Source organism: Neofelis nebulosa, chromosome 9 (genome assembly GCF_028018385.1).
Source record: "Neofelis nebulosa isolate mNeoNeb1 chromosome 9, mNeoNeb1.pri, whole genome shotgun sequence".
Lineage (NCBI taxonomy): Eukaryota > Metazoa > Chordata > Mammalia > Carnivora > Felidae > Neofelis > Neofelis nebulosa.
In genome coordinates, this window is record NC_080790.1 from 120,295,701 (window position 1) to 120,323,404 (window position 27,704).

Genomic DNA, 27,704 nt, shown 5'->3' on the forward strand with positions numbered 1-27,704 from the left:
TGTGGGAATTCCCACTTCTGCGGACGGCCCCCAGCCCGGGACATCCTCAGACTCCTGCCATAGAAGGAGTGACACCTGTGTCCCCAGGAGGTCCCCACTCTCCAGACTGTCCCCCCCTACTCCACATGGGAGTCACCCGTTCTGTCCCCGTCCTTTTACAGAAGCAAACTGACGCACCAGGAGGACATGGACTTCAGGCTTGCCGTGGGTCACGCCAGGCAGGAGCTGAGCCACGTCAGAACCCGGGTTCCCAGCTCCCGGCCCGGGACCCCTCCCCACCACCACAGGCTGAGTCCCGGAAGCAGGGCCCCCTGGCACGCCGGGGAGCCCTTGCTGGCAGGCTGCTTGCTTCTTCGCTCTCTGCTCAGCCTGAACCGGCTCTTCCAGAGCCTGGCCCTCTCTCATCCTTGGGGGCTCAGCTCAACACGTCACCTCAGAGAAGCCTTCCTTGACCATCGTATTGGAATGGCGCCCACAGATCTGGGTTCGAACCCCCGGTGGCTGACTGTGGCCAAAATCACCTCACCTGGGGGAGGGGGGTGGGGGGGAGGGGGGGGTGGGGGGTGGGGGTGGGGGGTGGGGGGGTGGGGGGGAGGGGGGTGGGGGGTGGGGGGGTTGGGGGATGGGGGGGGAGGATCCTTATGTATTAAGCACAATCCCTACTATAAATTTTGTTCTCCAAAATGAAATTTTATGATCTTTACTTACTGCGGATGCAGTGTATCCCCAAGAAAATAAAAATTGTGAATATCAACAAACAAAAAGATTTTCAAAACGCGCAAAATCCTGCCCACCCAAACAGAGACAATTCCTCAAAACTCCTTGCTAAACATTTTCCAGACCGGCAAACGTGGGAACAGAACCTCGCTCTGTGGTGTCATTGGAAACTGTCCCTCCTGAGCATCTTTCTGCATCAAGAAATAAATATACGGAATCAAGAAATACATTTATGATACATTCAAGGGAGGCATTACTTTCTTTCTTTTTTTTTTTTTTTCAACGTTTTTTATTTATTTTTGGGACAGAGAGAGACAGAGCATGAACGGGGGAGGGGCAGAGAGAGAGAGGGAGACACAGAATCGGAAACAGGCTCCAGGCTCCCAGCCATCCGCCCAGAGCCTGACGCGGGGCTCGAACCCACGGACCGCGAGATCGTGACCTGGCTGAAGTCGGACGCTTAACCGACTGCGCCACCCAGGCGCCCCGGGAGGCATTACTTTCAATGTATGGTAACTAATTTGGCCAATCCCCTCTTGTTGGACACTCCGGATTGGGTCCACTGCTCCCTTGCCTGTTTCATGCTGCCCAGCAATGAGCATTTTGTTGCAGTGACATATTTCACGCTGACTTTGATTATGTACTTACGTTCCGGAGGTGGAACTGCGGGTTACCGGGAATGCAAGTGTTTAGAGATTTGCCAAGTTGCCTTCCAGAAAATTTTACCACCAGCAAGGTTTGAGAAAGTCCATTTTTCCATGGGGGCGTGGGGGAAAGATTTCTTCATACTCAACCCTGTTTATTTAAAACGAGAGGAAAGAATTTGGGTGGTGCCCAACCTGGCTCGGACTCCCAGCTCTGCTACCTGTCAGGTGTGTGACCTTGAGGGACGGACGTGGCCTCTCTGAGCCTCGGTTTCCTAGTCTGTAACATCGGGCTTTCCTAGCAATGCATGTGGGGTCTTTTTGTGGGAAGGGTGGACGGAGATTGTCACCCAGGGTCAGGCCAACCCACCCTCTGACCCGGGACAGCAGCAACCACCTTCTAAGCATGACCCATGACCCCAGCAATGTTGCAAGCCAGTCCAGTCTCTGTACCTCCCATTCCCGTTGCCCTGAACCGGATCCCAGGAACCCGCCCCCACTCGGGAGCCACCCCTGCCCCAGCCCTCCTGGTATATGGGAGCCGGACCCGGCCTGGGCCACTCCACTGGGAATCCAGGATGAGGGCCTTGGCCGGGGCCCTGCCCTCTCTACTGCTGAGGTTGCTGCTTACATCCTCCCCTGAGCCCCTGGGTGCCAACCCCGGCCTGGTCGCCAGGATCACTGACAAGGGACTAGAGTATGGTAAGAAGCTGTGGCTGTTGGCTGGACTGGGGACCCGCTGGGCACCAGGCTGCTCTGGGAACGGTGGAGGACACCAACGGGGTGCTCTCCCTCGGGGCGGCGAGCCGAGGTCAGGCCTTGTCACCCACCTGCTGTGCCACTCGGGCGCGTTATTTGTCTGAGCCAGGGGTCTCCCCACTAGCCAACAGGGATAAGGATTTAGAGCAAGCAGTTGATTTGGGGGAGGATGCCAGGAAACAGCACAGGAGAGTGGGAACATGAGATGAGAAAGGGAAGGCAGCCGGGGGACAGGAGAGGTGTGTAAGGACAGGAGAGGTGACTGGGACAAGTCCCCTGGAAAGTTCTTGGGAGAGCTTGGAAACCTCTGTCTTAAATCCAGAAGTCAGAATGGCGGTTGCCTCCAGAGAAAGACAGTGACCCGGAGGGGACGGGAGGGAGCCCACCGGGTGCTGGGAATGTGCTCTGGGTGGTGGTTACACGCGTATACGAACATTTAAGAATTACCCGGCAATGCCTTGTATCTATGTCATAGCTCACTCTTAAAAGAGTGAGAAGTAGGACTGCTTTGCTGAAGCCAAGCGTCAAAATTAACCCATCCAAGGGCCAGGGTGCTGAGGTATTTATACACCAGTCCCCACAGTCACCGCACGGCTGTCTTCACATCCATGGAGCCTCAATTGCCTTTTCTGTTAAATGGGGTGATAATGTTCCCTCAGGCAGGGCTGTTGGGAGACGAGAAAAGGAAATCAGGGAAGGCTTCTTGGAGGAGGTTAGGGGAGGCACAAAAGGTGAGTGGGAATTAACCAGGGACGAGGGGTAGCGTTCTGGCAGAAGGCCCGGCACACGCACTCACTAGAGACAGGAGTGCAGCTGGAAAAAGGGAAGACCACTGGTCCTCTGTGCACACATGCCGTCCTTGAGGACAGAACCCTGGGTCCCTCGTGTACCCGAACAAAGGGGCCTGGTAAATGCTGTGTGTTTTGAAACCCTAAGTCAGGCAAAATTTGCCTTTGGTTCCTTTCCGCTGTGTGAATGTATCATGTTTACTTAAGCCAATCGTCTAGAGTTGGACATTTTGGTCCTTTCCATATTTTTAGAACATAAACCCTGCTTTGCTGCTCCGGGGCCTTTCCTGAGCACCTACTATGTGCACCACACCCCAAGCTAGGAGTGCTTGTTTTCTGCCCCCGGCCCCTCTTTGCTCTGCAAGGATCTCCTGTAATCCTCATGCCAGCTCCGAGAAGAGAGTTCTGTTACCATTGCCATGGAGAAAGTGAAGGCTGAAGGCTTGCTCAAGGTCAGCCAGCTAGAAAGACATCAATGCCGGGATTCCGTCCTTAAGTCTTTACATCTAGCACAGGCTAGATGCCGGGAAGGACAGGACAGAGGACCACCCACCCACACCCACAGCACTCCTCCCCTGGTGGGGTTGCTGACAAAGACAGTTTCCTCACCCATCAGCTGGGCACCCACATAACAGCACCACGTGAAACGGGGTGATGCTCCTGTTTCCTGAAGTCACATGGTACGCAACAGGGGCTCAAGATTCCGTAACTGTCATTAATACTTATAAGGAAGTCGGCCTGTCTCCCTAGAGCAGGTGGGAGCCACTGAAGGGTTTAGAGGGGAGGCAGGCAGGCAGGCCAGGCTGACTCATAGCTTTTTCCTGTCCACAGTGGCCCGCGAGGGATTGGTGACCCTGCGGGAGGAACTGCTCAGAATCAGGCTGCCTGACTTCACCGGGGACTTCAAGATCAAGCCCTTCGGCCGTGGGCACTACGAGTTCCATAGGTGGGACCTTCCTTCTGCAGGGGCCCTGAGAGGGTGGGGAGGGGTGGGGGTCAGCAGGGGAAGGAGAACCCCAGGACCTCCCTGGGGCAGCAGTGGGAGAGTTCACTGCAGCATTCAGAGGGAGGTCCTGGGGAGGAGTTGGGTTCCCCCATTCATTCATTCATCCAATAAATATCAAAGAAGACCCACCAGTTGTGTGACCTGAGCCTCAGTTCCCTTATCTGTAAAATGGGGATGACACTGTGATAATCTAGGCTCCAGTCTGGCCCTGGATGTAGTCTGGAAGGGAAGATAGACCTTAAACTTTAAAGACATTAGCCCAGCTCTTAGAGCTGAGGGTTGTACATCCGGGGGAGTCAAGGAAGGCTTCCCAGAGGAGCCGGCATTGGAGCTGAGCCTTCAGAGGATCGTTAGACATGAGCAGCTGATGCCAAAAAAGGGCATGAAATGCTTGTTGAGGCACAGCCAATGGAGGGGGGCAATCCAGTCACAGCTCATCACCCCCTCCCTGCCCGCTACCACTGATGGCTTCATTCTTTCTTTCTTTTATTCAGTCCATCAGCAAACATTTATTGAGCACCTACTATGTGCCGGGCAAATAAAATGAAATGACCATTGTTTTCCCACTGACGGCCCCACGATATGTGTTGTCTTGGTTTGCTTCTCCCAGCACTCTGTGTCTTTTCTTGAGGCTGGCCCCAGCCTTCCTTGGATCTGATCCCTCAACCCAGATCTGTCAAGGGAGCTGCAAAACGCAAAGGGGTGTGCCTGTGGGCCCAATTCCAGATCCTACCCAGGACCACGAGATTCATGGGCTCTGATCCCAGCTGCGTGACTTTGGGCAAGTGCGGCCCTTTCAAGAGGTTCTATTTCCCCCTCTGTAACAAGGGAACGAGGACAGTGCTGTCCCCTTTGAGAGGCCTAAGTGACATAATGAATGGAACACGCTTAGCATGGCCGCACAGTCAGGGGGAGCCACACGCCTGCCTGAAGCAGGCTCTGCCCGCCAAGTCCCCGTGGGGTGGGGGTAGGGGGTGGTGGAGGTCGGAGCAAGAGCCCTGCTGAGGAGGGACCCAAGCTGGGGCTGACATGGCACTCCGTGCCTCTCTCTCCTCAGCCTGCAGATCCACAGCTGTGAGCTGCCTGGCTCCACTCTGACACCCCTTCCCGGCCAGGGCCTGAGTTTCACCATCTCTGACTCCTTCATCAGAGTCCAGAGCGAATGGAAGGTGCGCAAATCTTTCGTGTAAGTAGACTCTGCCCCCAGGCTCTTGGGACCTTGGCCTTGGTCTTTCTCCCATCCTTCTTGGGCCCAAGGTATTCCCGGCTCATCAGAAAGGCCACTCGGTAGATGAAAGGAGCCCACAGGGGCCTGAGCCCTGGCTCTTGGTTAAGACTTAAGCTTTCCTGGTGGGGTTATGGGCGAGCTGAATGAGAGAATGCTGTTTCTTTTTGGTTTGCTTTCCCCAGGAGCAGACCCCAAGGCAAGAATTCAAGTGCAAGTACTTTACCTGGGAAATGACTGAAGGAAGCGTCCGTGGGGGTGGAGAAGGGAGGCAGGGAGGGAAGGAAGTCAGCCTGGCAGCTGATGGGAGTTCAGCCCTCCTGGGGACTTCTGGAAGCCATGCAGGCAGAGCAAACCTCTGAGTTACCCCAACTCAGCCATTATGACCCCTTCTTCCTTATTTGCCGTTGGTCAAGGGCAGCTCCCAGGGGCACAAAATCTCTGGCCCTTTGAACTGTTCTCCGACCTCCAAGGTCCTTGGATGGAGGGTGGATGAGTCTACTTGGGCTGCCATAATGAAATAGCACAGACTAGGTGGCTTAAACAAGCCTTCTGGAGGCCGGAAGTCCAAGATCAAGGTGTCAGCAGGCCTACTTTCTCCCGGGGCCTCTCTCCTTAGCTTGTAGATGGTGACCCTCTGGCTGTGTCCTCACATGGTGGTCCCTCTGTGTGCAGGCACCCCGGGTGTCCCTCTGTGTCCTCTTTTCAGTGTGTGCTTTTCCTATGAGCGCACCAGTCACATCGGATTCGGGCCCACCCTAATGGCCTCATTTTTTTTTTCAAGTTTATTTTTTTAAGTAATCTCTACACCCAACCTGGGGCTGGAACTCACAACCCTTAGATCAAGAGCTGCACGCTCCATGGACTGAATCAGTCAAGCATCCCTCTAATGGCTTCATTTTAATATCATCACCTCTTCAAAGGCTCTGTCTCAAATGTAGTCACATTCCGAGGTCCTGGGATTCAAGCCTTCAACATTTGAATTTGGGGTGGGGACACACAATTCAGCCCATAACAGGAAGGTGGACCAGTCTCTTCTGGATGACCTGACTGTATTGATACTTTGGACCTGCGCTGTCCAATATGGTAGCTTCTAGCCACGTGTCTTTCCTGAGTACCTGAAAAACAGCCAAGGGCGCCTGGGTAGTTCTGTCGGTTGGGTGTCTGACTCTTGGTTTTGGCTCAGGTCATGATCTCACAGTTTTGTGAGTTCGAGCCCCGCACCGGGCTCTGCGCTGGCCAGGAGGCTGCTTGGGATTCTCTGTCTACCTCTCTCTCCGCCCCACCCCCACTCGCACTGTCCCTGTCTCTCAAAATAAATAAATAAACTTTTAAAAAAGAAGAAGAAGAAAAGAAAAACGGCTGGTACCAGTTGAGATCTGCTGTAAGTGTGAAACACCAGATTTGAGGATTCGGTACAAGAAAGAATATAAGAAATCCCATTAATGATTTTTATGTTGCTATATGTTGAAATGATAATATATGCTGTTAAAATTAATTTTACCTCTTTCATTTTGCTTTTTTAAATGTGGCCACTAGAAATGTTTTAATTACCTACGGGACTCACATTATATTTCTATTGGACAGCAGGGCTTTAGAAAGATGCTCAGTAGACAAGTCACATATTTATTCACTTCCCTGAAAGGAATCAAGCCATGCTCTTCTGTCCTGGCTTTCTTCAGTTAAAGATCTCAAAGATCTTTCTGTATGAGCCTATGAAAATCTACCTCATTCTTTTTTTTTTTAACCTTTTTTAATGTAATATTTTTTGAGGTGAAATTCACATAGCATAAAAGTAACCATTTTAAAGTGAACAATCCAGTGACATGTGGTACATTCCCAATGTTGTGCCACCACCACCTCCATCTAGTTCCAGAACGTTTTCATCCCCCCACGAGATAAACTCCAGACCCATTAAGCAGTCACAGCCCATTGCCTCCTCCCCCAGCCCCAGGCAACCACCAATCTGCACTAGATCTCTATGGTTTGCCTACTGGGGACATTTCATACAATTGGAATGATATCGACATGGGACATTTTGTATCTGGCATATATTATCATCATGTTTTTGAGGTTTGTCCACAACATAGCATGCGTCAGTGCTTTATTCCTTTTTAAAAAAATTTTTAATGTTTTTTTTTTTTTTACTTTTGAGAGAGAGAGATAGCACACGAGGTGGAGGGGCAGAGAGAGAGGGAGACACAGAACCTGAAGCAGGCTCCAGGCTCTGAGCTGTCAGCACAGAGCCCGACACGGGGCTCCAACCCATGGACCGCGAGATCATGATCTGAGCCAAAGTTGGACGCTCAACCGACTGAGCCCCCCAGGCGTCCCAGTGCTTTCTTCCTTTTTATTGATGAGTACTGTTTCATTGTATAGACAGACCACGTTAGCCCTCATTCTTTTTAAAGGCCGCATGGCATAGATGCCCACGGCTTGTTGAACCTGTGCCCCACCAGTTGACATTTAGATTGTTCATCACCTTCTGCTATTACCCGTGATGCTTCTGTGAGCTGCCCCACGCATATAACTTGGCAGGAAGAGCCACAGAGTAAAGTTCTAGAAACAAAATCTCTAGGCCAAAGATGCGTGTGTTAGGATGGATCCCACCAGTCTATGTTCCAGATATGCTCTCCCAACCACGGTGTCTGGGACTTCTGTTTACCCGTTACCTTCACAAGCTTCAAAAACGTTCACCAATCTGATAGGTAAAAACTGGCATCATTTTATTTTCATTTTTAATAACTTTTCATATGCTTATTTGCAATTGAACTTCCTGTTTGATATCTTTGATCCCTTTTTTCTTCTCTTGGGTTGTTTTGTCCTTTCCTTATTAATTTGTATAAGCCTGTTCTTTGTGTATTAAGGAAATTAGCTCATATGTTACGGAAATTAGCTCTTCGGCTGGCTCACCATGAGATTTTTTTTTTTTACTTTGAATACGGAAGGTTTTTTGTTCACTGAAGTTTTAATTTTCTATGCTGGCCAGTTTATTAACCATTTCCTTTATGGCTTTTGAGACTTGGATCCTACCTAGAAAGGCTTTTGCCCACTCCTTCCCATAAATAACTAGACCCAGTCTTTCTTCCTGATCATTTGTGGTCTTATTTGTAATAAATCTTTACTTTGTAATAATTTTTGTAATTAAAGTTTTGATCCAGCTCCATTGATTTTGGGGTAAGAATTGAGCTTCCTATTTTCCCCCCAGATGGCGGCTGATCTTAGTCTAGGAATCAGTGACTGCTTCTCTCATTTCCTCCAGGAAACTACACGGCTCCCTTGATGTGGAGGTCAAGGGCATTACCATTTCAGTCAACCTTCTCTTGGGCAGAGAGCTCTCTGGGAGGCCCACTGTCAGTGCCACTAGCTGCAGCAGCCACATTCAAGATGTGGAGGTGGACGTGTCGGGAGATTTGGGGTAGGTCACCATTGGGACCCTGGCCAACTTGATCCCTGGGTGCAGCCCGAGATCCACCCAGCCCAAAGCCTGGCTTCTGATAAGCATAAGTGTCCAGGCGTCATACACAGGCACATCACAGGCACTTAGAGGTCATTCCTTGGAGGACCCTGCTGAGATGAACAGAGGTAGTTTCAAGCCAGGAATGCTGGTGGGGACCACCATCAAGGGAGTGAAATCTGATTATTGGAAGAACACAAGGGCCTTTGGCCAAAGGAGAGGGTGCGGACAATATACAAGTACTTGAGTACATCTCTTTGAGTCTCAGTTTCCTTGTTTAGAAATATATGGATTCTCGGGGCGCCTGGGTGGCGCAGTCGGTTAAGCGTCCGACTTCAGCCAGGTCACGATCTCGCGGTCCTTGAGTTCGAGCCCCGCGTCAGGCTCTGGGCTGACGGCTCGGAGCCTGGAGCCTGTTTCCGATTCTGTGTCTCCCTCTCTCTCTGCCCCTCCCCCGTTCATGCTCTGTCTCTCTCTGTCCCAAAAAAAATAAATAAAAAACGTTGAAAAAAAAAATTTTTAAATAAGAAATATATGGATTCTCAAGCCTCTCCTCCAAATCTACTGAGCCTGATCGGGGTGCAGCAGGGGGCTGGGAGACCAGATGCGCTGAATCAGTGAACGTACTGGGAGCTGGGGACTCTGGATTTTCATCCTGTCCAGAATTCTGTCACACAGCAGGGCACCAAGACGGGTTGAGAGGGCTCCATTGGAGACTGGTCTGGCCCCTCTGCTGCCTCACTGCCCCTGCCTCACTGCCCCTGCATTCGGCGGAACACAGCTGACCATCCTTTGTGCTCCTCTCCCCAGGTGGCTGTTGAATCTCTTCGACAACCAGATTGAGTCCAAGTTACGCAAAGCGTTGGAAAACAAGGTAGGAAGGTCTACGCGGCTGGTATCCCGCCGTGCCATGCAAGGGTGAGGTGTAATTCCTCACCGACTTCTGGTCCGACTTCTGGTCCTAGATGGTCAGGAGGGCTGGCCCAGACATACTTAAGCCCAAGGCCCAGAAAGGACAAATCACTTGGAGCCAGTGTGCAGTCAGGCTGGGGCAAAATGTGGGTCTCTGGACTCCAAGTGGGTGTGGTCAGGCAGAGAATGGTAAGAAGTTCAGCCAATGGTAAAACAGCAGGGACCGAACAGACTCCTCCCCTTCTCTCTGCTTGAACTTGTTCAGGGCGTGCTCCCCCCGCCCCCTCACTGCCCTGCACACCATAAGGCCAAAAAGGAAATTAACACTTAGGTGCCTGCAGACAGCAGGCAGGAAACTTGGGGAACGTGAGAACCGGGTGTTCATGAGCCCCTGCCTTGGATGGGAAGGCAGCCACAGAGGGTCGGTTTTTCCTATTTAAAAAAAAAAAAAAATTACGTGAAATCTCCAAATTTTGAAACCTCTGGCTGAAACAAAGAGGTTTCACGTTAAACACTCATTTCATCCCCAAAATCCCATTCCTGAGGTATTATGAATGTGGAGCTGTGTCTGCAGCCACGATTGTGCTTGAGAAGGGAGAAAGTAATGAAGGAAGAAAGAGGAAAACACAGACACACACACACACACACACACACACACTCACACTCCACTTGGTCCAACGTCTGGTCTTGTTTCATAAGTTTATTTATTTATTTTGAAAGAAGGAGAGCACAGGAGGGGCAGAGAGAGACAGGGACAGAGAGAATCCTAGGCAGGTTCTGCATTGTCAGTGCGGAGCCCGAAGCGACGCTTGAACCCACGAACTACGAGATCATGCCCTGAGCCGAAATCCAGAGTTGGCCACTTAACCAACTGAGCCATCCAGGTGCCCCTGGTCTTGTTTTGAGTGCCCCCTGGTGGTTGAAGTGGGAATAGCAGACAGACCCCACAGATGGGAATGGCAACCTGGATTCTGTTCCTTTCCTTTTTCTGGAGTCCTGGGGTGTAGGTGAGCTGGGGACATATGCTAACCTCCTTCTTGTGCGCCCCATTTCCACGATGCCATGGCTTTCTGAATAGGACACAGTATTCTTCCGCAGTGTGGGTGCAAATAATGACTAGTAATATTATATAATATAGTAATATATTACAAGTAGCGTTGATATAATAATTGTCATGGTAATTTATTAATTATAGTTTTGATCAGTTAATATAATTAATGTGAGCCGAATATATCACTGTATAATTATTCTTTTTTTAAATTTTTTAAAACACTTATTCATTTTTGAGAGAGAGAGAGAGAGAGACAGAGACAGAGCATGAGTGGAGGAGGGGCAGAGACAGAGGGAGACACAGAATCCGAAGCAGGCTCCAGGCTCGGAGCTGTCAGCACAGAGCCCGACGCGGGGCTCAAACTCACAAACTGTGAGATCATGACCTGAGCTGAAGACGCTTAACTGACTGAGCCACACAGGCGCCCCTAATTATTCTTATTTATAGCAATGGCAGCTATTTATTGAGCCTGTGGTTTGGCCAGAAATAGTGTGCTAAGCACTGAATTATTGATATGCCATTGAGTCTCAACCACAACCTTTGAAGAAGGTGCTGTTTTCTACATTTGATAGAAGAGGCTCTGAGAGGTGGAATAACTTGCCTGGTGGTCACCTTGCTAGTGAGGAGCTAGGTTGGGTTTCAAACTTCCTAGAACATGGAGCATCTTGTACCAAAGGCCTTACAGGGGCTGGGTGTCTCGTGAAAGATGGAGATCTCACCTGACCCCTGACCTTTATGGGTCTTCAGAAATCTCCTTCTTCCAGGAAAGCTAAGAGCCTGATACAGGACCTTTCAAATTCCTCACTCAGGAAGGGATATGGTATCTGACCAACAGGGTTAAGAATAAGCACTTACTGGGGCGCCTGGGTGGCTCAGTCGGTTAAGCGGCCGACTTCGGCTCAGGTCATGATCTCGCGGTCCGTGAGTTCGAGCCCCACGTCGGACCCTGTGCTGACAGCTCAGAGCCTAGAGCCTGCTTCGGATTCTGTGTCTCCCTCTCTCTGACCCTCCCCCGTTCATGCTCTGTCTCTCTCTGTCTCAAAATTAAATAAACGCTAAAAAAAAATTTTTTTTTTTAAATAATAGGCACTTACTACATGTTTGCTCTCTGGGCCGTATATACGTACTGTCTCATTCCCCTAGTCCCCCCAAAATCCCTGGGAAGCAGGGATTGGCCTTGTCACTGGATCCTGTGTGTGAGGACTCGAAAGCAGGGAAAGATTCTTCAAAGGTCACACAGCCAGCGGGGGGACCGAACAGGATTTGAACCCAGGTTTGCTCAGCTCACGTACTACACCCTTACCCCGCCTCCCTGGGAGGCCCTACTACAGGTCTGGGCCTGAGGGCCCAAGGGCCTTCGCTCCCCGCATCGTGCAGGTCCCCTCCGGGGGGCGGGGCATCCAGGGGGGCCTTTAGGAAGATCCGATGGGCCTTTGTCTGAAGGACAAACAAGAAAGGGACAGGCTCCAGTGAGGCCAGCAGCATTTCCTTGTTCATGTGAAATCAACCATGACTATTGTTCACCACACCTTTCTTTGCTCTTTAGCAGCAACCTGATGCCAAGCTCCTCTCCCCAAACTGAGCCAGCTACGAAGGGAGGCTACGATCTCACCTCTTGCCTGCTCTGCCCCCAGCATAGTTCCTTCCCCACAACCTTGTGCCTGATTTATGTCTGCTCACCCTTTAGCCTGCCCTTAAAATGTCACCTCTTGAAGGAAGGCACCTGCAACCCCCACACAAAGCCAGGGCCCCACCCCATGCTCTCAGAGCCCACCGCACCATGTTCCTCTCCTTCCTATATGCGTGGATCCTTCTTTTTTTTTTTTTTTAACGTTTATTTATCTTTGAGACAGAGAGAGACAGAGCATGAACGGGGGAGGGTCAGAGAGAGGGAGACACAGAATCCGAAACAGGCTCCGGGCTCCGAGCTGTCACCACAGAGCTCGCTTCGGATCCTCTGTCCTCCTCTCTCTCTGCCTCTCCCCCGCTCACGTTTTCTCTCTCTCTCAAAACACTGAGTAAAACATTAAAACAAACAAACAAAATGAAAATAGTCTCTTGATTGATTGACAATGGGCTTCGTCGTTCTTGCATAAAACATTGATCTGCCCCAAGTTCCGACTCAGATTTCTCTAACCACAATGAGAATTTGAAGACCTTTGCAAAGCAATCCCAGTGCAGAATCCTTCTAGATTTTGATGACTTTTTTTCCTCCTAAGCTTTTTCCTGTTCACACCAAGAACGTCTCTTGGTTCTCTCAGCATTTTCTTTAAGCAGCTCACCTTTCCAAGGCATTTATCTTTGGATTTCTCAGCCACATTTCGTGGGTTTACATAATAAATAATTTGAGTGATTACAAGAGCAAGTATGGCAAACTGGCTTGGGAACATACGTTCCCTTTTCTTGAAAACCATGCCGCTCAACAAAGGGGAAACAGAATACTGACCAGTCCATCCAACTTGTCGAGTGAAGTATCTACTAATTATGCAGCTATATCTGTGTGGTTATTGCTCCTGACGGTCTAGTTCTGCTATTCGATTCTAAATTCTGGGAGGCCAACGCCTCCCAAAGGAAAGTATCTTTCGTGGTAGTATTTCAGGAAGTGCCTCCGGCCGACGTCCCCTCACCAGGCTGGGTCACTGACCACCCAGCTCAGGTGTCCAACGCCGGGAACAACTTTGAAAGATCCAGTTGGACCCTATTGAGGTCCACATGGGACCTACATGTTTTTGATCGTTTCTGTTTCCTGACGCACGGCACATGGTAAGCACTGATACATTTTTGTAGAATCGTTGGTCAGTGAGCAAATACGTGAAAGGCCGTGACTAAAGCGATTAGCACGATGGCAGACCAAAGCCGGGGGACCCGCTCAGGCTTCTCCTCGCGTGTTTTGCAGATTTGCGAAAGGATCCAGAAATCGGTGGCCTCTGACCTACAGCCGTATCTCCAAACTCTGCCAGGTAGGCCATCCCACCCGTCCCTGGGATACTCGCGCATATACATACCTCATAAAACATTAAACGGGACAGAAACGTGGAAAGTAATCATTCTAAGTGCCCTTTTCTCCCCCAGTTTTCTCCCAAGAGGTAACCTCTGTTTAGGGTGTATCCTCTCAGAGATTTTCTTTTGTATATATGCAAATATAAATATACACACGCAGGGGCGCCTGGGTGGCTCAGTTGGTTGAGTGTCTGACTCTTGATTTCCGCTTAGGTCATGATCTCAGGGCCATGGGATTGACCCCGCATCGGGCTCTGTGCTGAGGGTGGAGCCTGCTTGGGAGTCTCGCCTTCTGCCCCTCCCCCACGCGCGCGCGTGCGTGTAACCCTGGAACCCATTTGGGCCCCAGGCTGAGCATACTACCCTCTTCATGGCTAATCCACCAGTGGGACAATAGAACCATGCCATTTCTTTCTTGGAGAAGCAGCTCCTTGCTGTGGGGCTGGGCTGGGTAGAAGGTCTGGAGGCAGAGGGGCAGGGAGCCGTGAAGAAAGTTACAAGGGTGTGGGTCAATCAGATCCCCCACCACCTGGCTCCTGACTCCGCCCCTCTCCTGGTTCACAGTCACAACAGAGATCGACAGTTTCGCTGGCATCGATTACAGTTTAACGGAAGCCCCTCGGGCAACAGCCCAAATGCTGGACGTGATGTTTAAGGTGAGAGGCCCAGAGGAGGGGCTGGGGTGGGCTGGGCCCCAGGGTGGCATGCCCTCAGGGCCGGCCCTCACTCGGGGCCTCCTGTCTCTCCGGCTTCAGATCTGGCCCCATCTCCCCAGCGGTGCCCACTGTGTTGAGGGCAGGGCGATGTGGAGTGATGGGGAGGGTTTCAAGAGCCAGAGTTCCAACAGGCATCTTACAACCCTTAGACCTTGAAACCCACGCTCTTCCCTTCCTTCATCTTGACCACCATGCAGGTGAGGTCAATCAGAACCGGCTAGGTGGTGTAGACGGTGGTGTAGAGGGTACTATGGGTTAATATGCCAAAGCTGGGGAGCTTGTCATTAAGGGATTCTGGACCCTTAGGAAAATGCCTTTCGTGGTAGAGTTTCAGGCAGTGACTCTCGCCAGTGCCCCCGCATCAGTCTATGCGAGCGATTGCCTAGCTCAGCTGTCCAGCTCTGAGACGGACTTTGAAAAGTTCAAATGCGTCCTATTTCTCTTTCCAGGGTGAAATTTTTAACCGCGATCGCTATTCCCCAGTCACCTTCCTTGCTCCTGTCATGAGTCTTCCTGAGGAGCACAACCGAATGGTCTACTTTGCCATCTCTGATTATGTCTTCAACACAGCCAGTCGGGTTTATCACGAGGCAGGGCACCTGAACTTCTCCATCACAGATGACATGGTGAGGGTGGTGGCAGAATAGCACTCACGAGTGACAGTGTAACCTGTCCTTCTTCCTTCTTTCCTTTCTACCCCATTTACATCAGTGAAATTGGAAGCTGTCGTGAAAAAAGATTAAGACAAGGAAATACACAAATTGGCACAATTTCCCTTTTCTCTTTGGCCGCCAGAAAGCTCAAATCAAAATTCTTTCTCCCTTAGAACTGTGAAAGACTGTGGCTTCCTTGTCTGTGTTTTACTTTTGCCCCAGGCTAGACCTGTTGTTCTAATTCATATTTTCTCTCATGCTTGGTTGCGGAGGTTTAAAAAAAAAATGAAAAAAATTTAGTAAATGAGGCAGGATAATAAAAAGCCCGATAAATGCATATAATTACATGGAATAGGAAATCAAGACCAAGTTACAAGTAAAGTACAATTAAAGAAAACACTATGCCCCTAAGTTGATTTTTTTTTAATAAAAAATCTCTCTGGGAGCTTCCTTGTAGCCAAAGTGAAAAAGGTCCATGATCTAGTGATTCATGGTAGAAAGAAAGGCAAAGTCTTCCTAGGACTTACCTTTAAAATACTTGTCTTAAATGGGATTTTTTTGTCAGGAGTCTTAAATTTTACCATGGATGACATCTTTAATAATTCTCAAGTTTCTTTAGTATTTCTGGGTCTCAGAAAATTATTTCTCGTCGCTTTTTGTAAAGCTGAGGCCTCGTGAACAGCGTCGGGATGATGCGGGAAGCACAGAGTGCGGGCCGGCTTGGAAGGTCCAGCCGGCTCTGATGATAGATGGGGGCCGTGTGGCGGGGGGAGGGAGTGGCTTTTTGTCTTTTCATTGATTTCTCACACATGCACACAGGCCTTTTACTTCTGTTATCACATTTGAGTAACCCACCCTGCCTGTGGTGCAGTCCCTTTTTTTTAGTGGATCGGATCAGAATAGCTGTGTTTTACAATAGTTACGTGCTGGGCCTTGGGCTAGGTGCGTTGTTCACACTGTCCCATTTAGCCCTCACAATGACCTGATAAGCAGGGACTACTATTATCCCCATGCTACAGATGAGGAAGTTGAGGCTCAGAGAGGTGAAGGGAATGGCCTGAGACCACACAGTAACAAAGCCGGGAACTATACCTACTACAGTCTTTGTGACTGCAGATCGCACCCTCACTCAGGACACCGCATGTCGCCTGTGTCCCAAGGAGAGCGGCCGGGACCCTGGCGACTGTTGCCATAGTAACACAGGCAGTCAAGAAGCTACCGTCTTGAACATCTCCCCCCCCCCCCGCCCCCGCCACACCTCCTTATTCTTACACCTTCAGCTCCAGCGGGAGTACCCTAAAACCGTGTCTCTTTGCTGCAGGTTCCTTCTGGCTCTACCACCCGGCTGACCACCAAGTCCTTCCGCCCCTTCGCACCCCGGGTAAGCCTTCTCTCAGCCCTGGGCAGGTGCAGGCCAGGCTCACTAGCCTCCGGGGGTTTCTCTTTAAAACCTCGGTGCTACTCTCAGCTGACCAAGGCCAGCAGTGAAGCCCCCAGCGGGGGCGGTGCTTCGTTCTGGAGGCTCGGGGGCTTCTCTCCAAAGCCCAAACGACAGACGCCGGAGCCCCATGTCTCGTGGGGCCACAGGTGGCCCGGTCTTTTACCGATGGTGCCTAAGAATCCCAAGGAATGCCAGCACGTCCTGCCAAATGCACCCTAATTAATACCATCATTAATAATAACATCATTATTAATGACGTTAATAATTACAGCGGGCACGTGAGGGACCAGGCACCCTAACAGTAAATAAGAAATTTGTGTATAACCACACTAAATTCTCATAGCCCCACATCCAAAACACATAAAAGGTTCTAGAGTGGAAAATTTTCCCATCTGCTCCTGGCCCCGAACCCCCCAGTGCCCACCCCCAGGATATATCCTTCTGGGGATGTTCCGTGTGGATCCAAACAAACGCCGTGAGTCTTTTCCATTTTTTTACACAAACAGAAACATACCACACACGTGATTTTGTACCTTCCTTTTTCGCCTTACTGGCCTGGGAGATCATTCCGTCGAGGTAGATAAGGAGCTTCCTCACTCTTGTTTCCATTGGGTATCCAGCCTGCCATCCGGTGGACTTCTGTAGCTTAACCCGTCTCCCCTGAGGGACCCGGGGGTTGTTTGCCCTCATCGCTACATCAGTGCTGCAGGGACTATCCTTGCAACTCTGTCACCGTGGGGCTAAACCTCATTGTGCGCGGCATCTCATCTAACCCGACAGCAATCCACCTGTCCTCTCCCCCACCTTCCTAGCCCCCCGCAAGACACAGCTCAGACAGTCAGGAGTGTTGAACAGGCCTTGGAGAAGCCTTGCAGGTGGCTGAGGGGGTTATAACGGGAAAGTTTTTAAACTTAAGGTCCTGCAGTGCCTGGGTCGCATCCTTCCATAAGGTGCCCCCCATAGGCTCCTTCTCTCCCTTGAGCTCCGGAACCGCTTATCAGGCTACCAAGTTGTCAGATTTGGAGAGCCCTCGGTGGCTCCAACATCCTTTTAGCACTAGAAAGAGGAGCAAACTCTTCCCCTCCCACTTCCTGCTTACATCAGCCTCGACGTGGCAGACGCAACTCAGCCCAGCTTCTCAGTAAAGACTTTTACCTCCCCAACCTTCTAAGTATCTCCTTTTTACTGTAGGATGCAGGTTTTATATTTGCATAACAAAAAAGACTCACAGGGACTGCTGTTCTTTCCCCTAAAAAGGAACAAGTCTTGCCACCCAATTAAATTCCAGTTAAACAGAAAACCGTGAGGACTGGTGAAACTGTCCCATCTAGTCTGGTCATATTTCAAAAACGGAGGGCGGGGGGGGGGGGGGGGGGGGGCGGGTCTGGTCTCCGCGTGCACAGTTTCCCCGAGTGCAGGGAGGGCCCGAGACGCAATAGGTCTCTCACCTCACGCCCCAGGAGGGATGGGGCATGAGAAAATTGGCCCGACCTTTCTGGAGGACAGTTTGACAATACCTGTCAAGAGCTTGAAAAATATCCCTGCCCTTTGACTCAGCAATTCCACTTCTAGGGGCATCTTCCACCCACCTCCCCAAAATAGCCAAAGGTACACACAGGGGTGATCGTTATCATGGCGAAGCCTTGGAAACCACCTGCTTTTCACTGTGGTTAGATCAGTTACAGACCCACGCACAATGGACCCAGTGCAGCCACCAGATACATGATGCAGACTCCAGATGTCTGATGATGGGAAAGATCTCCAGGTGACCCATTAAGAGAAAGAAGAACAGAGCATTATTTTGTGAAAATAAAATCAATCAAAAAGCATTCTCAGCTTTATCTGACTCCCTTTGGGGCGCCCTTGGCAAACTTGCATATTTCCTTCTCTTGGCATAATCTCCTCATTCTGTCCCCGCAGTTAGCCAGACTGTACCCCAACATGAACTTGGAGCTCCAGGGAACAATGGCCTCAGCCCCATTCCTGAACCTCAGCCCTGGGAATCTGTCCTTGACCCCCCAGATGGAGATTGAAGGCTTTGTGCTCCTGCCCAGCTCCGTCAGGGAGCCTGTGTTCAGGCTTGGTGTGGTAAGGTGCAAAGCCTTTGCAAATGCTGTTCCCTTTTTCTGCATGCTCTTCCCCCTACTCACCACCTGGTTAATTCCTTCAGATCTCAAATCTCGCTTCCTCAGAGAGACCTTTCTTGATTACCCCTTACCCTTGACCCACCTTAGGCCCCTGTCATTTATTTTCCTTAAAGCACCCTATTATTATAATTGCATAGCAATTATAAAGATACTTATATAGTTGTTGGCAGGTTTATTTGTTTAATGTATGTGTCTCCCACTGAGTGAGACTGAGGTGGAGGGGGTCTTTGACCTGTTTACTCTGCATCTATATCTGACCCCTGAAGATGACATTTCCCAGGCGCCCTTGAGCCCTGGTTTCAGGCGAGGTCAGCCAATGGAATGTACCATCAAGAGGCTACAGGTGGGAGGAAGGAAGCAGCCAGAATATTTCTTCCTCTTTCGATTCTGGACAGAGACTCAGGCATTGACTATTTCTCCTCGGCGGTGGCTTTCATAACCCCAATTCCTCCTTCGGTTCTTCTAGCCCTGGGGTAGAAACAGCTTTCTGCCTTTGCTAGTCTCTGAGTCACCCCTCTAACTTTTTTTTTTTTTTTTTTTGGCTTCTTGGCAATTGCATCACTTGCATAACCAATTCCCTATATTAAAGTCCCTCTGAGTTAAATATTGAGAGTGGTCTCTCCTTTCTCCTGTCCAAGAGAAGGGATTCTGAGTCCTTTGGGTTCCTGCCCACCGGATGGAGAACTTTGCTCTCTTGTTTCAGATCTGAAACTCAACCACACCGATTTCTGGCATGCTGTATCTGCAGTTTGATATTATTGTTACAATTATCAAATTTGTTGTTTAATGGATTGTACATTTAATCTATTGTACGTATTGTAAACGAAAACAAAATTTTATCATTATTATTTTTTATTACTGTCACCACTAGGGCTGATTCTTAGCCCTGAGATAGCTAAAAGCGATCCCTTTAGAGATATCCAGGGACAGGCACCCTACACCGTTTCGCGGTAGTCTGTTCACAGTTTAAACGCGTTCATAGTCAGCAGTTTCTTTTTTTTTTTTTTTTAAACGTTTATTTATTTTTGAGACAGAGAGAGACAGAGCATGAACGGGGGAGGGGCAGAGAGAGAGGGAGACACAGAATCGGAAGCAGGCTCCAGGCTCTGAGCCATCAGCCCAGAGCCCGACACGGGGCTCGAACTCACGGACCGCGAGATGGTGACCTGAGCTGAAGTTGGATGCTTAAAGGACTGAGCCACCCAGGCGCCCCTGTTTTAATTTTTTTTTTAATGTTTATTTATTTTTGAGACAGAGAGAGACAGAGCATGAACGGGGGAGGGGCAGAGAGAGAGGGAGACACAGAATCGGAAGCAGGCTCCAGGCTCTGAGCCATCAGCCCAGAGCCCGACGCGGGGCTCGAACTCACGGACTCACAGACCGTGAGATCGTGACCTGAGCTGAAGTCGGACGCTCAACTGACTGAGCCACCCAGGCGCCCCCATAGTCAGCAGTTTCAAGTAAAAAATGTTCAAGTCCAAGTTCAAACATTTATCGAGTACCTGTGATGAGCCTTCTAGGAGCCTACAGTCTAGTGGACAAGTTTCTGCTTTAACTTGCTCAGCTGTTTGTTTAAAGGAAACAGTTGGTACTAATAGCTACCCTTCCCATAGGGGACAACCTTTCTCATATAAAAACCTGTTTTCTTCTACTGGAATTCCCAGGCTACCAATGTGTCTGCCACGTTGACCTTCAACACCAGCAAGATCACTGGGGCCCTGAAGCCAGGAAAGTAAGTCAGCCTCCCGCTCACATGGGGACACTCAACTAGGCTTCGTCCATCTGGACCCTCTAGCTGATTCTCTGTAGCTGGGGATGGGGCTGTGAGCAGAGCCTCCTCTCAACGTTGGGGCCCACGACTAGGGAAGGAAACTTAAATTTTACATGAGTTGTTGCCCCATGGGTCCTGCCTCCATAAACTTCCTTCCCACCTAATCCCCATTACTTCCAAATTTCTAAAGAATTTTTGAAAAAATTTTTTTAAAAAAATGGGCGCCTGGGTGGCTCAGTCGGTTGAGCGCCCAGCTTCGACTCAGGTCATGATCTGTGGTTTGTGCGTTTGAGCCCCACGTCCGACTCTGTGCTGACAGCTCAGAGCCGGGAGCCTGCTTCAGATTCTGTGTGTATCTCTCTCCGCCCCTCCCCTGCTCACACTCCATCTCTCTCTCTCTCTCTCTCTCTCTCTCTCTCAAAAATGAATAAACATTAAAAAAGTAATAGTAAAGAATTAACTAATACTGCTTTTGTTTAGCCTGTGAATTTCAAACATCAGCTCTGTTGACTTTCTAATATCAGATAAAGATTGAGTTCCTCTACACGACCCATCTCCCCTCTGCAAGCCTTCACAATAAGGGGGTATCATAATAAGGGGGTTTTGTTATTTAATCATCTTTTTCAGTCCCATCCTTACCCTATCCTTGGCTCTGTGTCTTCTCAAGCCAGTGCCTCCTTTCCGGGGACCCCCACATCACTTGAGTGGAAATTCCCATGGGCATAATGACCACATCTCTGAATCTTCTCGGATTTGTTACAGGGTACAAGTGGAACTGAAAGAATCTAAAGTTGGAGTATTCAATGTAAGTTCTTATTGTTTTTATTGATGAAATGTTTAAGGTATTAGTTAATTTCATGCATTTACTAAGCAATGCTATGGCACCCATTAGTAGAAAAGGGAAGAATTAGGGGCGCCTGGGTGGCTCAGTCGGTTGAGTGTCGACTTCAGCTCAGGTCATGATCTCACGGTCCATGAGTTCGAGCCCCGCGTCGGGCTCTGTGCTGACTCTCAGAGCCTGGAGCCTGTATCAGATTCTGTGTCTCCCTCTCTCTCTGCCCCTCCCCTGCTCATGCTCTGTCTCTCTCTGTCTCAAAAATAAATAAATAAATAAATAAATAAATAAATAAAATTTTTTAAATATAAAAAAAAAGAAAACAGAAAAATTAGAAGATCTGCTTTCTGCCCTAGAAAAGGGTAGAAGTTCTTGAAGACGTGAAACATAGGGCCAAGGAGCAGTTACATCCCAATACAAGATAAGATATCGGGTGCTAGCTCTCATTGGATTAATCTGAATCACGTGGCCGTTCTTTAGACACTCACTGTGGTTAAAAATTGGACAAGGCCGATTGACCAAACATGGGTTTCATCTGGACTCCTGGGGCCAGGATGTGGGGTCTCAAACCGTACGGACTGAGCCTGGAAAGGAGGGGGTCCCCAGGGGAAAATAAGAGCTCCGTTATTAAAACCAGAGGAATGGATTGTGGGGCAGGCTAACCCAAGAGGTGATTCCACAAGGAGGAACAGACAGTGAAATGGATGGCCCCATATTGAAGGAAGAAAGACTGTGGGAACATCAGCATGGGAAGAAGTAATCAGGGAAAAGTCTCTGACAAGAGGGAAAACAGGAGAACGGCAGTTCCTCCTCAGGCCAAGCAGGAGATGGATAGACTTTAACTTGCAAACACCATCCCGCCCTCACTGGCCCCTCTGGCCAGCCAACCCCTGCCCTCTGCTGCCCAGACCTTCCCTTACGAACTTACCAAGTAGAAACAAGCACGTAAACTGTGGGGAGAGATGCTACCCCCAAGGACCCCAAACAATGACCTCTTTCCGTAACAAAGGAGGAAGGGAATAATGACACGCTAACATTGCCTCCGTGCGTGGCATGAAAAAGTGTTCCATGAGGTGGGGCGCCTGGGTGATTCAGTCGGTTAAGCGACCAACTCTGGCTCAGGTCATGATCTCATGGTTCATGGGTTGGAGCCCCGCGTCGGGCTCTGTGGTGACAGCTCAGAGCCTGGAGCCTGCTTCTCATTCTGTCTCCCTCGCTCTCTGCTCCTCCCCCCCGCTCATGCTCTGTTTCTCTCTCTCCCTCTCCCTGTCTCTCAAAAATAAATAAACATTAAAAAAATTAAAAATGTTCTATGAGGTGAACAGTCAAATGTAAAGATTCACAAAAAGTCATCTTACCAGAACAGAGGATGTAGAAAGCAAGAATAATAGAATCAGATAAATTCAGGTTCAAATGTGGCCCCTGCTGCTCAGTTTCTGAAAGTCACTTTCATTCTGTGGGTCTCGGTTTTCCTGTCTGTGAAATGGGGGCAGTAATATCAACTTCAAAGGGTTATTGTGAAGATTGAATCAGATGTATACGTCATGCTCTGAGCCCTATACCAGGCGCATGGTGAATGTTAAAAGTTGGGTTTCATAACTTTCGTTTTGAAATTTTTTCCAAAAAAAAATTCATTCAGGAAAACATTCTGTGAAGGAAAAATTAAATTGTAAAAAAAAAAAAAAGAAGAAGAAAATTAATACTAAAGATAAGGCTAGGGGCGCCTGGGTGGCTCAGTCGGTTAAGCGTCCGACTTCGGCTCAGGTCATGATCTCACGGTCCGTGGGTTCGAGCCCCGCGTCGCGCTCTGTGCTGACAGCTCAGAGCCTGGAGCCTGTTTCAGATTCTGTGTCTCCCTCTCTCTGTGACCCTACCCCGTTCATGCTCTGTCTCTCTCTGTCTTAAAAATAATAAACGTTAAAAAAAATTAAAAAAAAAAAAAAAAAAAAGATAAGGCTAAGCCAAACCCTGATGTTCTTTCTGAGGAAGGACAGTTGGGTGTGTAATCTTTCAAATGTTTCTATCCCTCTGCACGCACGTAAATGTGCATCTCAAAATAGTTTTATCTCATAAAATAGTAGCATGATGTAGCCATCTATCTGAAATTTGCTTTTTTTTCCGTCTTTTTTGCCATGGCAGCACGTAGAGAATTAGCTGAGCCCAGGCAAAATGGCGCGTGTGGTCACAGTTGTATCTCTCCTGTTCTCCACCAGGTGGAGCTGTTGGAGGCGCTGCTCAACTACCACATTCTCAACACCCTCTACCCTCAGGTCAACGGTAAGAATCACTGTGGATTTTTCCAAATCAAGGACAATACTCTTTGGGGGGAAAGGAGCTGGACTTGGAGATGGGAAACAGGGCTCTCCTGCAGGTTGAGTGACCTTGGATTAGTCATTTCTCCTCTGAGCTTCAGCGGCCCGTCTGTGAGATGGGTCTATTGGAGGTGGCCTCATCTCCCTCCAAGGCTCTAGCGAAATTTGGACACTGAGGCAGCTCTTTGGAGCACCGGAAACCTCCTCCTGAGAGAGAAGGAGGGGCCCACAGAAGTGCCCCCTACACCCCGAAATGGCAGGCAAAAGACAGAGGACCAAGTTAATACAGAGGGCACGAGGCGGCCCATCTCTGAATTTCCCAGTCGGTTGCCAACTCCCTAATCAGAAAATAAAGCATAAAGCCCTAAACACTGTTTCCACAAGGACCTGCTTCATTTGGCTGTGACAGAGGGCAGGACAGGGGCGGAGGGCAGAGAGCAGGTGCCCACTAGCTTAGCATGAGCGTGTGCTGCCCCATCCCGGCCACTCCTCCCATACGGCACCGTGGCTGGTATTTCAGGCTCCTGTAGCAGCCTGCCTGGGTTGACATTCCAGCTCTGTCAGTTTCTGACCTCGCACAGGTTCCTTGGCCACTCTGCGCCTCAATTTCCTTATCGGTGAAATGGAAATAATAGTCTTATCTACCTCATAATCTTTGGTGATAACTAAATGGGAATACACCGTGTATAGAGTTGGCAGAGAGGAACTTACCTTATAATTGTTGTTTATTAACAAATCTCTCTCAATGTTATGCCTCAACCTCCAGAGAAGTTGGCAGAAGGCTTCCCCCTCCCTCTGCTGAAGCACATTCAGCTCTATGACCCTGTTCTCGAGATCCACAAGGTCAGTGGGCTCAGGTGGGCTTTTGAGGGTTTGGGGCAGGGGGTTGATTAGTTTTCCAAGTTCAGGGGCCATAGCTCAGTGGGGTCGGAGCCAGCCCAGCCTTACAGCTCAGAAGACCTGGATTGGGGAGGGATGCCCCGGGCATGGCTAGATGCCGTGCAGTGATCGACGTGTCCTTCAGAGGTGGCACCCCTACCGGGGCAAGAGGCATTTGACACGGTCTGTTGCCCCCACTGCCTCCCACCCCCTCCCACCATGGGGAACTTCAAGACCGGCTCATTTTGAAAACACTGCCATGGCAACAGCCCAGGTTATGCAAGCCATTTGTAAGCTTTGAACATTTCTTCTAAATTCTTAAGTGGCGGAACGTTATTATTAATATAGGTTTGATGTGCTCCCGCTCATAGACCATCACCCCATACCCCACCCCACCCCCCCCTACAGTTACTCGCGGACCGCGAGATCATGACCTGAGCCGAAGTCGGCCGCTTAACCGACTGAGCCACCCAGGCGCCCCTCTAGGTATTTCTAAAATGCGTTCGTTCGTTTGTTTGGGATAGTTGCACTCCTGGTGCCCAGACCCTTTTTCTTTCTTTGCTGTTTTTCTTTTTTGTTGTTGTTGCAAACTAGTCCTTGGCACTCCAACGTTAAATACCGTTCTGGCCATCAGAGACCATAACCTACTGAACGATTTCAATACCAAGGAACGCGTCTGATTGTTCACTCTCCTCTTCACTATGCTGTCCAAGCATGTTCTGGTCTGTCTGTGCCCACGGTTCAGGCTATCTTTCTAGAATAGCATCTGCAAGGTGGGACAACTGGGTCGGCAGCCCTGTGAGCAGTAAAGGAGATGCCAGATCGCATCTGGTCCATCGTCAATATCCAGCAAATAACAGTCACTCAAGAGAGTGAAGGGCAGCAGAGTGGTCAGGGACACTGAGACACTGACCAACTGCTATATTTGGAAAAACAAATATCCAAAGTCCTTTTGGGCCCAGAGATGCTCAACATCCAACTCCTGCTGAGTGATTACAAGGAGTCAGACAGCTCGTTATTTAAGTCAAAACTGACAATTCACACAGCTGGCCTCAGGATGGCACGTGGGAAATCATCAGAAGATTTATGCTACACTATCATGCTCATTAGAATTTTGAGGTCATTTGTTTGACCTCCAAAGGCATGGGATGGATCACTGTGGGAGAGAATTGGACTTCGCCTGGAGTTCAGAGTTCCCGCCCCTTCGGGTGATGGAAAGTTACCAGGAGGTAGGAGAGTAAATCCCAGCCGCGCACAATTTTGTGTTATTCACGAAGGAGAGAAAATTTAGGTGACACAAAGGACATTTATGAGGCCTGCCAGGAAGCAGCAGCTTGGGAAATGACAGATAAATTGCCACCTTAGAGAAGGTGGCTGGCAAAAGCTGTGCTTTATGGAGACCTTGGGGATGGAGGTACGTTCGCGATTTATGCACTGACCTGTTTCTGCCAGAGCTTGTGTTTCCCCAGACGTGGGCCTCCCTTTAAGTGGAGATACATCTTTTCGGAGTAGAGGATGCTTTTACCATCTTGTCCTGTCTTGTCTCTCCTAGGACTTCCTGTTCCTAGGTGCCAATGTCCAGTACACGAGAGTTTGAGGGCAAGGAGAGAGACGGGGGCTTGGAGGCCACAGCTAGATCGGCAAGTTGCTTTTCCAGATGTGCAGCATATTCCCGGAGATTCTGAGAAGATGAAGATTTTTCCGTTCTCAGATCTGGGGGAGAGGTCTGCCTGGCCCCGGCCCCCACACCGCTCCTCTTCAGCAGGTGCACCCACACCTTCTCTGACTCTGGACTTCACTTTCCCCCCAAGATTGGACCATCTTCCCCCACTGGCCTATACTATCTTTAAGGGCAGACACCATCAGGTCCCTGTGCCTGGCACGTAGTAGGTCCTCAATAAATATTTATTGAATGGTTCAATGAAGGAACCACTTGGTACTCTCGCTGAACCTCCCTACCACCCACCATCTTTTGACTGAGGGGTCTTTGGATGGTCAGCCCCATCCATGTTCTCCAAGGCTCAACCCCGACCACATTCCCCTTTCTCACTGGCTGCTACTATGGGAAGTTCAATGAGGAAACAAGGGGTTCTGCTCCCCACCCAGCCCTGGACCTGGTAGTGACACCCGGTCTGTAAGGCACTTTGTCTATCACCGTGCTTGGGCAGCTCATGGGCGCACCTCAATATGTGCTCCCGTCCTCACTTCCTGCCTGCTGCAGCCGAGGGAGCCGCTGGGTCTCCCAGAGCAAACCCTCAGCCTCCCGCTGTTCTCCCCACTGAAATGGGTGTAAATTAGGAAGAAATGGATCCCTCTAGGTTTTCGGTCCGACCCCCATAAAAAGCTCATCCACTGTTGTTTACGAGCCCCCAGCCTGGAGGAAGAGGCCATGATTTCTAATCACTGAACAACCAGCCCTTGATCAGACTTACTAAAGAGTCATTTCCAAGTTATGTAGTTGGGCCCCCGGGGACTGGGAATCAGAAGGCTCGTTTGATATATTTTTTTTTTTTATTGGGTTAATGAGCAGATGGACGGAGCTGCCGGCTAAGAGATAATTCACAGGGAATAGACCCATTTACCCTGTGTGTGACAGAGCTGCGTTCCGAGATGGGACAACGCTCTGTCACCCAGCTGCTGGCAGGGTGGGCCATGGTCTCACGTGCCCCCTCCTCTTTCCTTTTGTTCACTTGTCTGCCTGCATCACCCATCCCTCTGCTGCACAGGTGACAGACCTGGGCTTTGTCTATTCCTAGCCACGTGGCCTCGGTCAGGTCCCTTCCCCCTGCCTCAGGATCCTCATCTATAAAATAAGGATTGGGGTGCCTGGATGGCTCAGTCGGCTGAGCGTCCGACTTCAGCTCAGGTCCGGATCTCGCAGTCCGTGAGTTCGAGCCCCACGCCGGGCTCTGTGCTGATGGCTCGGAGCCTGGAGCCTGTTTCCGATTCTGCGTCTCCCTCTCTCTCTGCTCCTCCCCCGCTCATGCTCTGTCTCTCTCGAGAAAGTCTCTGAAAAATGAATAAATGTTAAAAAAAATTTTTTTAATAATCAATAAATCAATAAATCAAATAAGGATAATAATAACAGTAGCCACTTCCTGGGGTGGTTATAATGGTGATATTAGGTAACCCACGTAAAAGGATTTATTTAGCTGTAGTGGGGATTCGACGTTTCTTGGCTGGACGTGATTACCGATCATCTCCTCCTCGCAGGCTCAACTGACCCAGTTTCAGTCCCCACTTGCAAGAGTGTTGCCCCGGGTTCTGTGGAAGCCTGACTCCAGTTTACTTGCTTTGGGCTCCCAGGCAAAGCCTGTCTGACTCTGTTTCCCCACCTGTCAACTGTGTCTGGGAATCCCTCCTTGCCGGGTGACGAGGGACTCCATGAGTT

General features: G+C 49.8%; 1 protein-coding gene across 1 annotated transcript; it reads left to right on the top strand.

Annotated features, from left to right (window-relative positions):
- Positions 1 to 1,876: 1,876 nt before the first annotated feature.
- On the top strand, positions 1,877 to 26,238 carry LBP (lipopolysaccharide binding protein). Its single transcript, XM_058685576.1, has 15 exons — positions 1,877 to 2,063; positions 3,740 to 3,854; positions 4,972 to 5,100; positions 8,402 to 8,557; positions 9,407 to 9,470; positions 13,456 to 13,519; positions 14,124 to 14,215; positions 14,725 to 14,901; positions 16,250 to 16,309; positions 18,290 to 18,457; positions 20,181 to 20,248; positions 21,050 to 21,092; positions 23,336 to 23,399; positions 24,201 to 24,277; positions 25,866 to 26,238. The coding sequence occupies exons 1-15, from the start codon at positions 1,940 to 1,942 to the stop codon at positions 25,908 to 25,910; spliced, it is 1,446 nt and encodes a 481-aa protein (XP_058541559.1). The 5' UTR covers positions 1,877 to 1,939; the 3' UTR covers positions 25,911 to 26,238.
- The last annotated feature ends 1,466 nt before the right edge of the window (positions 26,239 to 27,704 follow it).

Excerpts from the sequence above, each read along its gene's own strand:
- LBP (XM_058685576.1), top strand. The coding sequence starts at position 1,940 with ATGAGGGCCTTGGCCGGGGCCCTGCCCTCTCTACTGCTGAGGTTGCTG. Across the intron at positions 16,310-18,289 it reads TCCGCCCCTTCGCACCCCGG|TTAGCCAGACTGTACCCCAA; the intron begins GTAAGCCTTCTC and ends CTGTCCCCGCAG. Across the intron at positions 23,400-24,200 it reads CCTCTACCCTCAGGTCAACG|AGAAGTTGGCAGAAGGCTTC; the intron begins GTAAGAATCACT and ends CTCAACCTCCAG.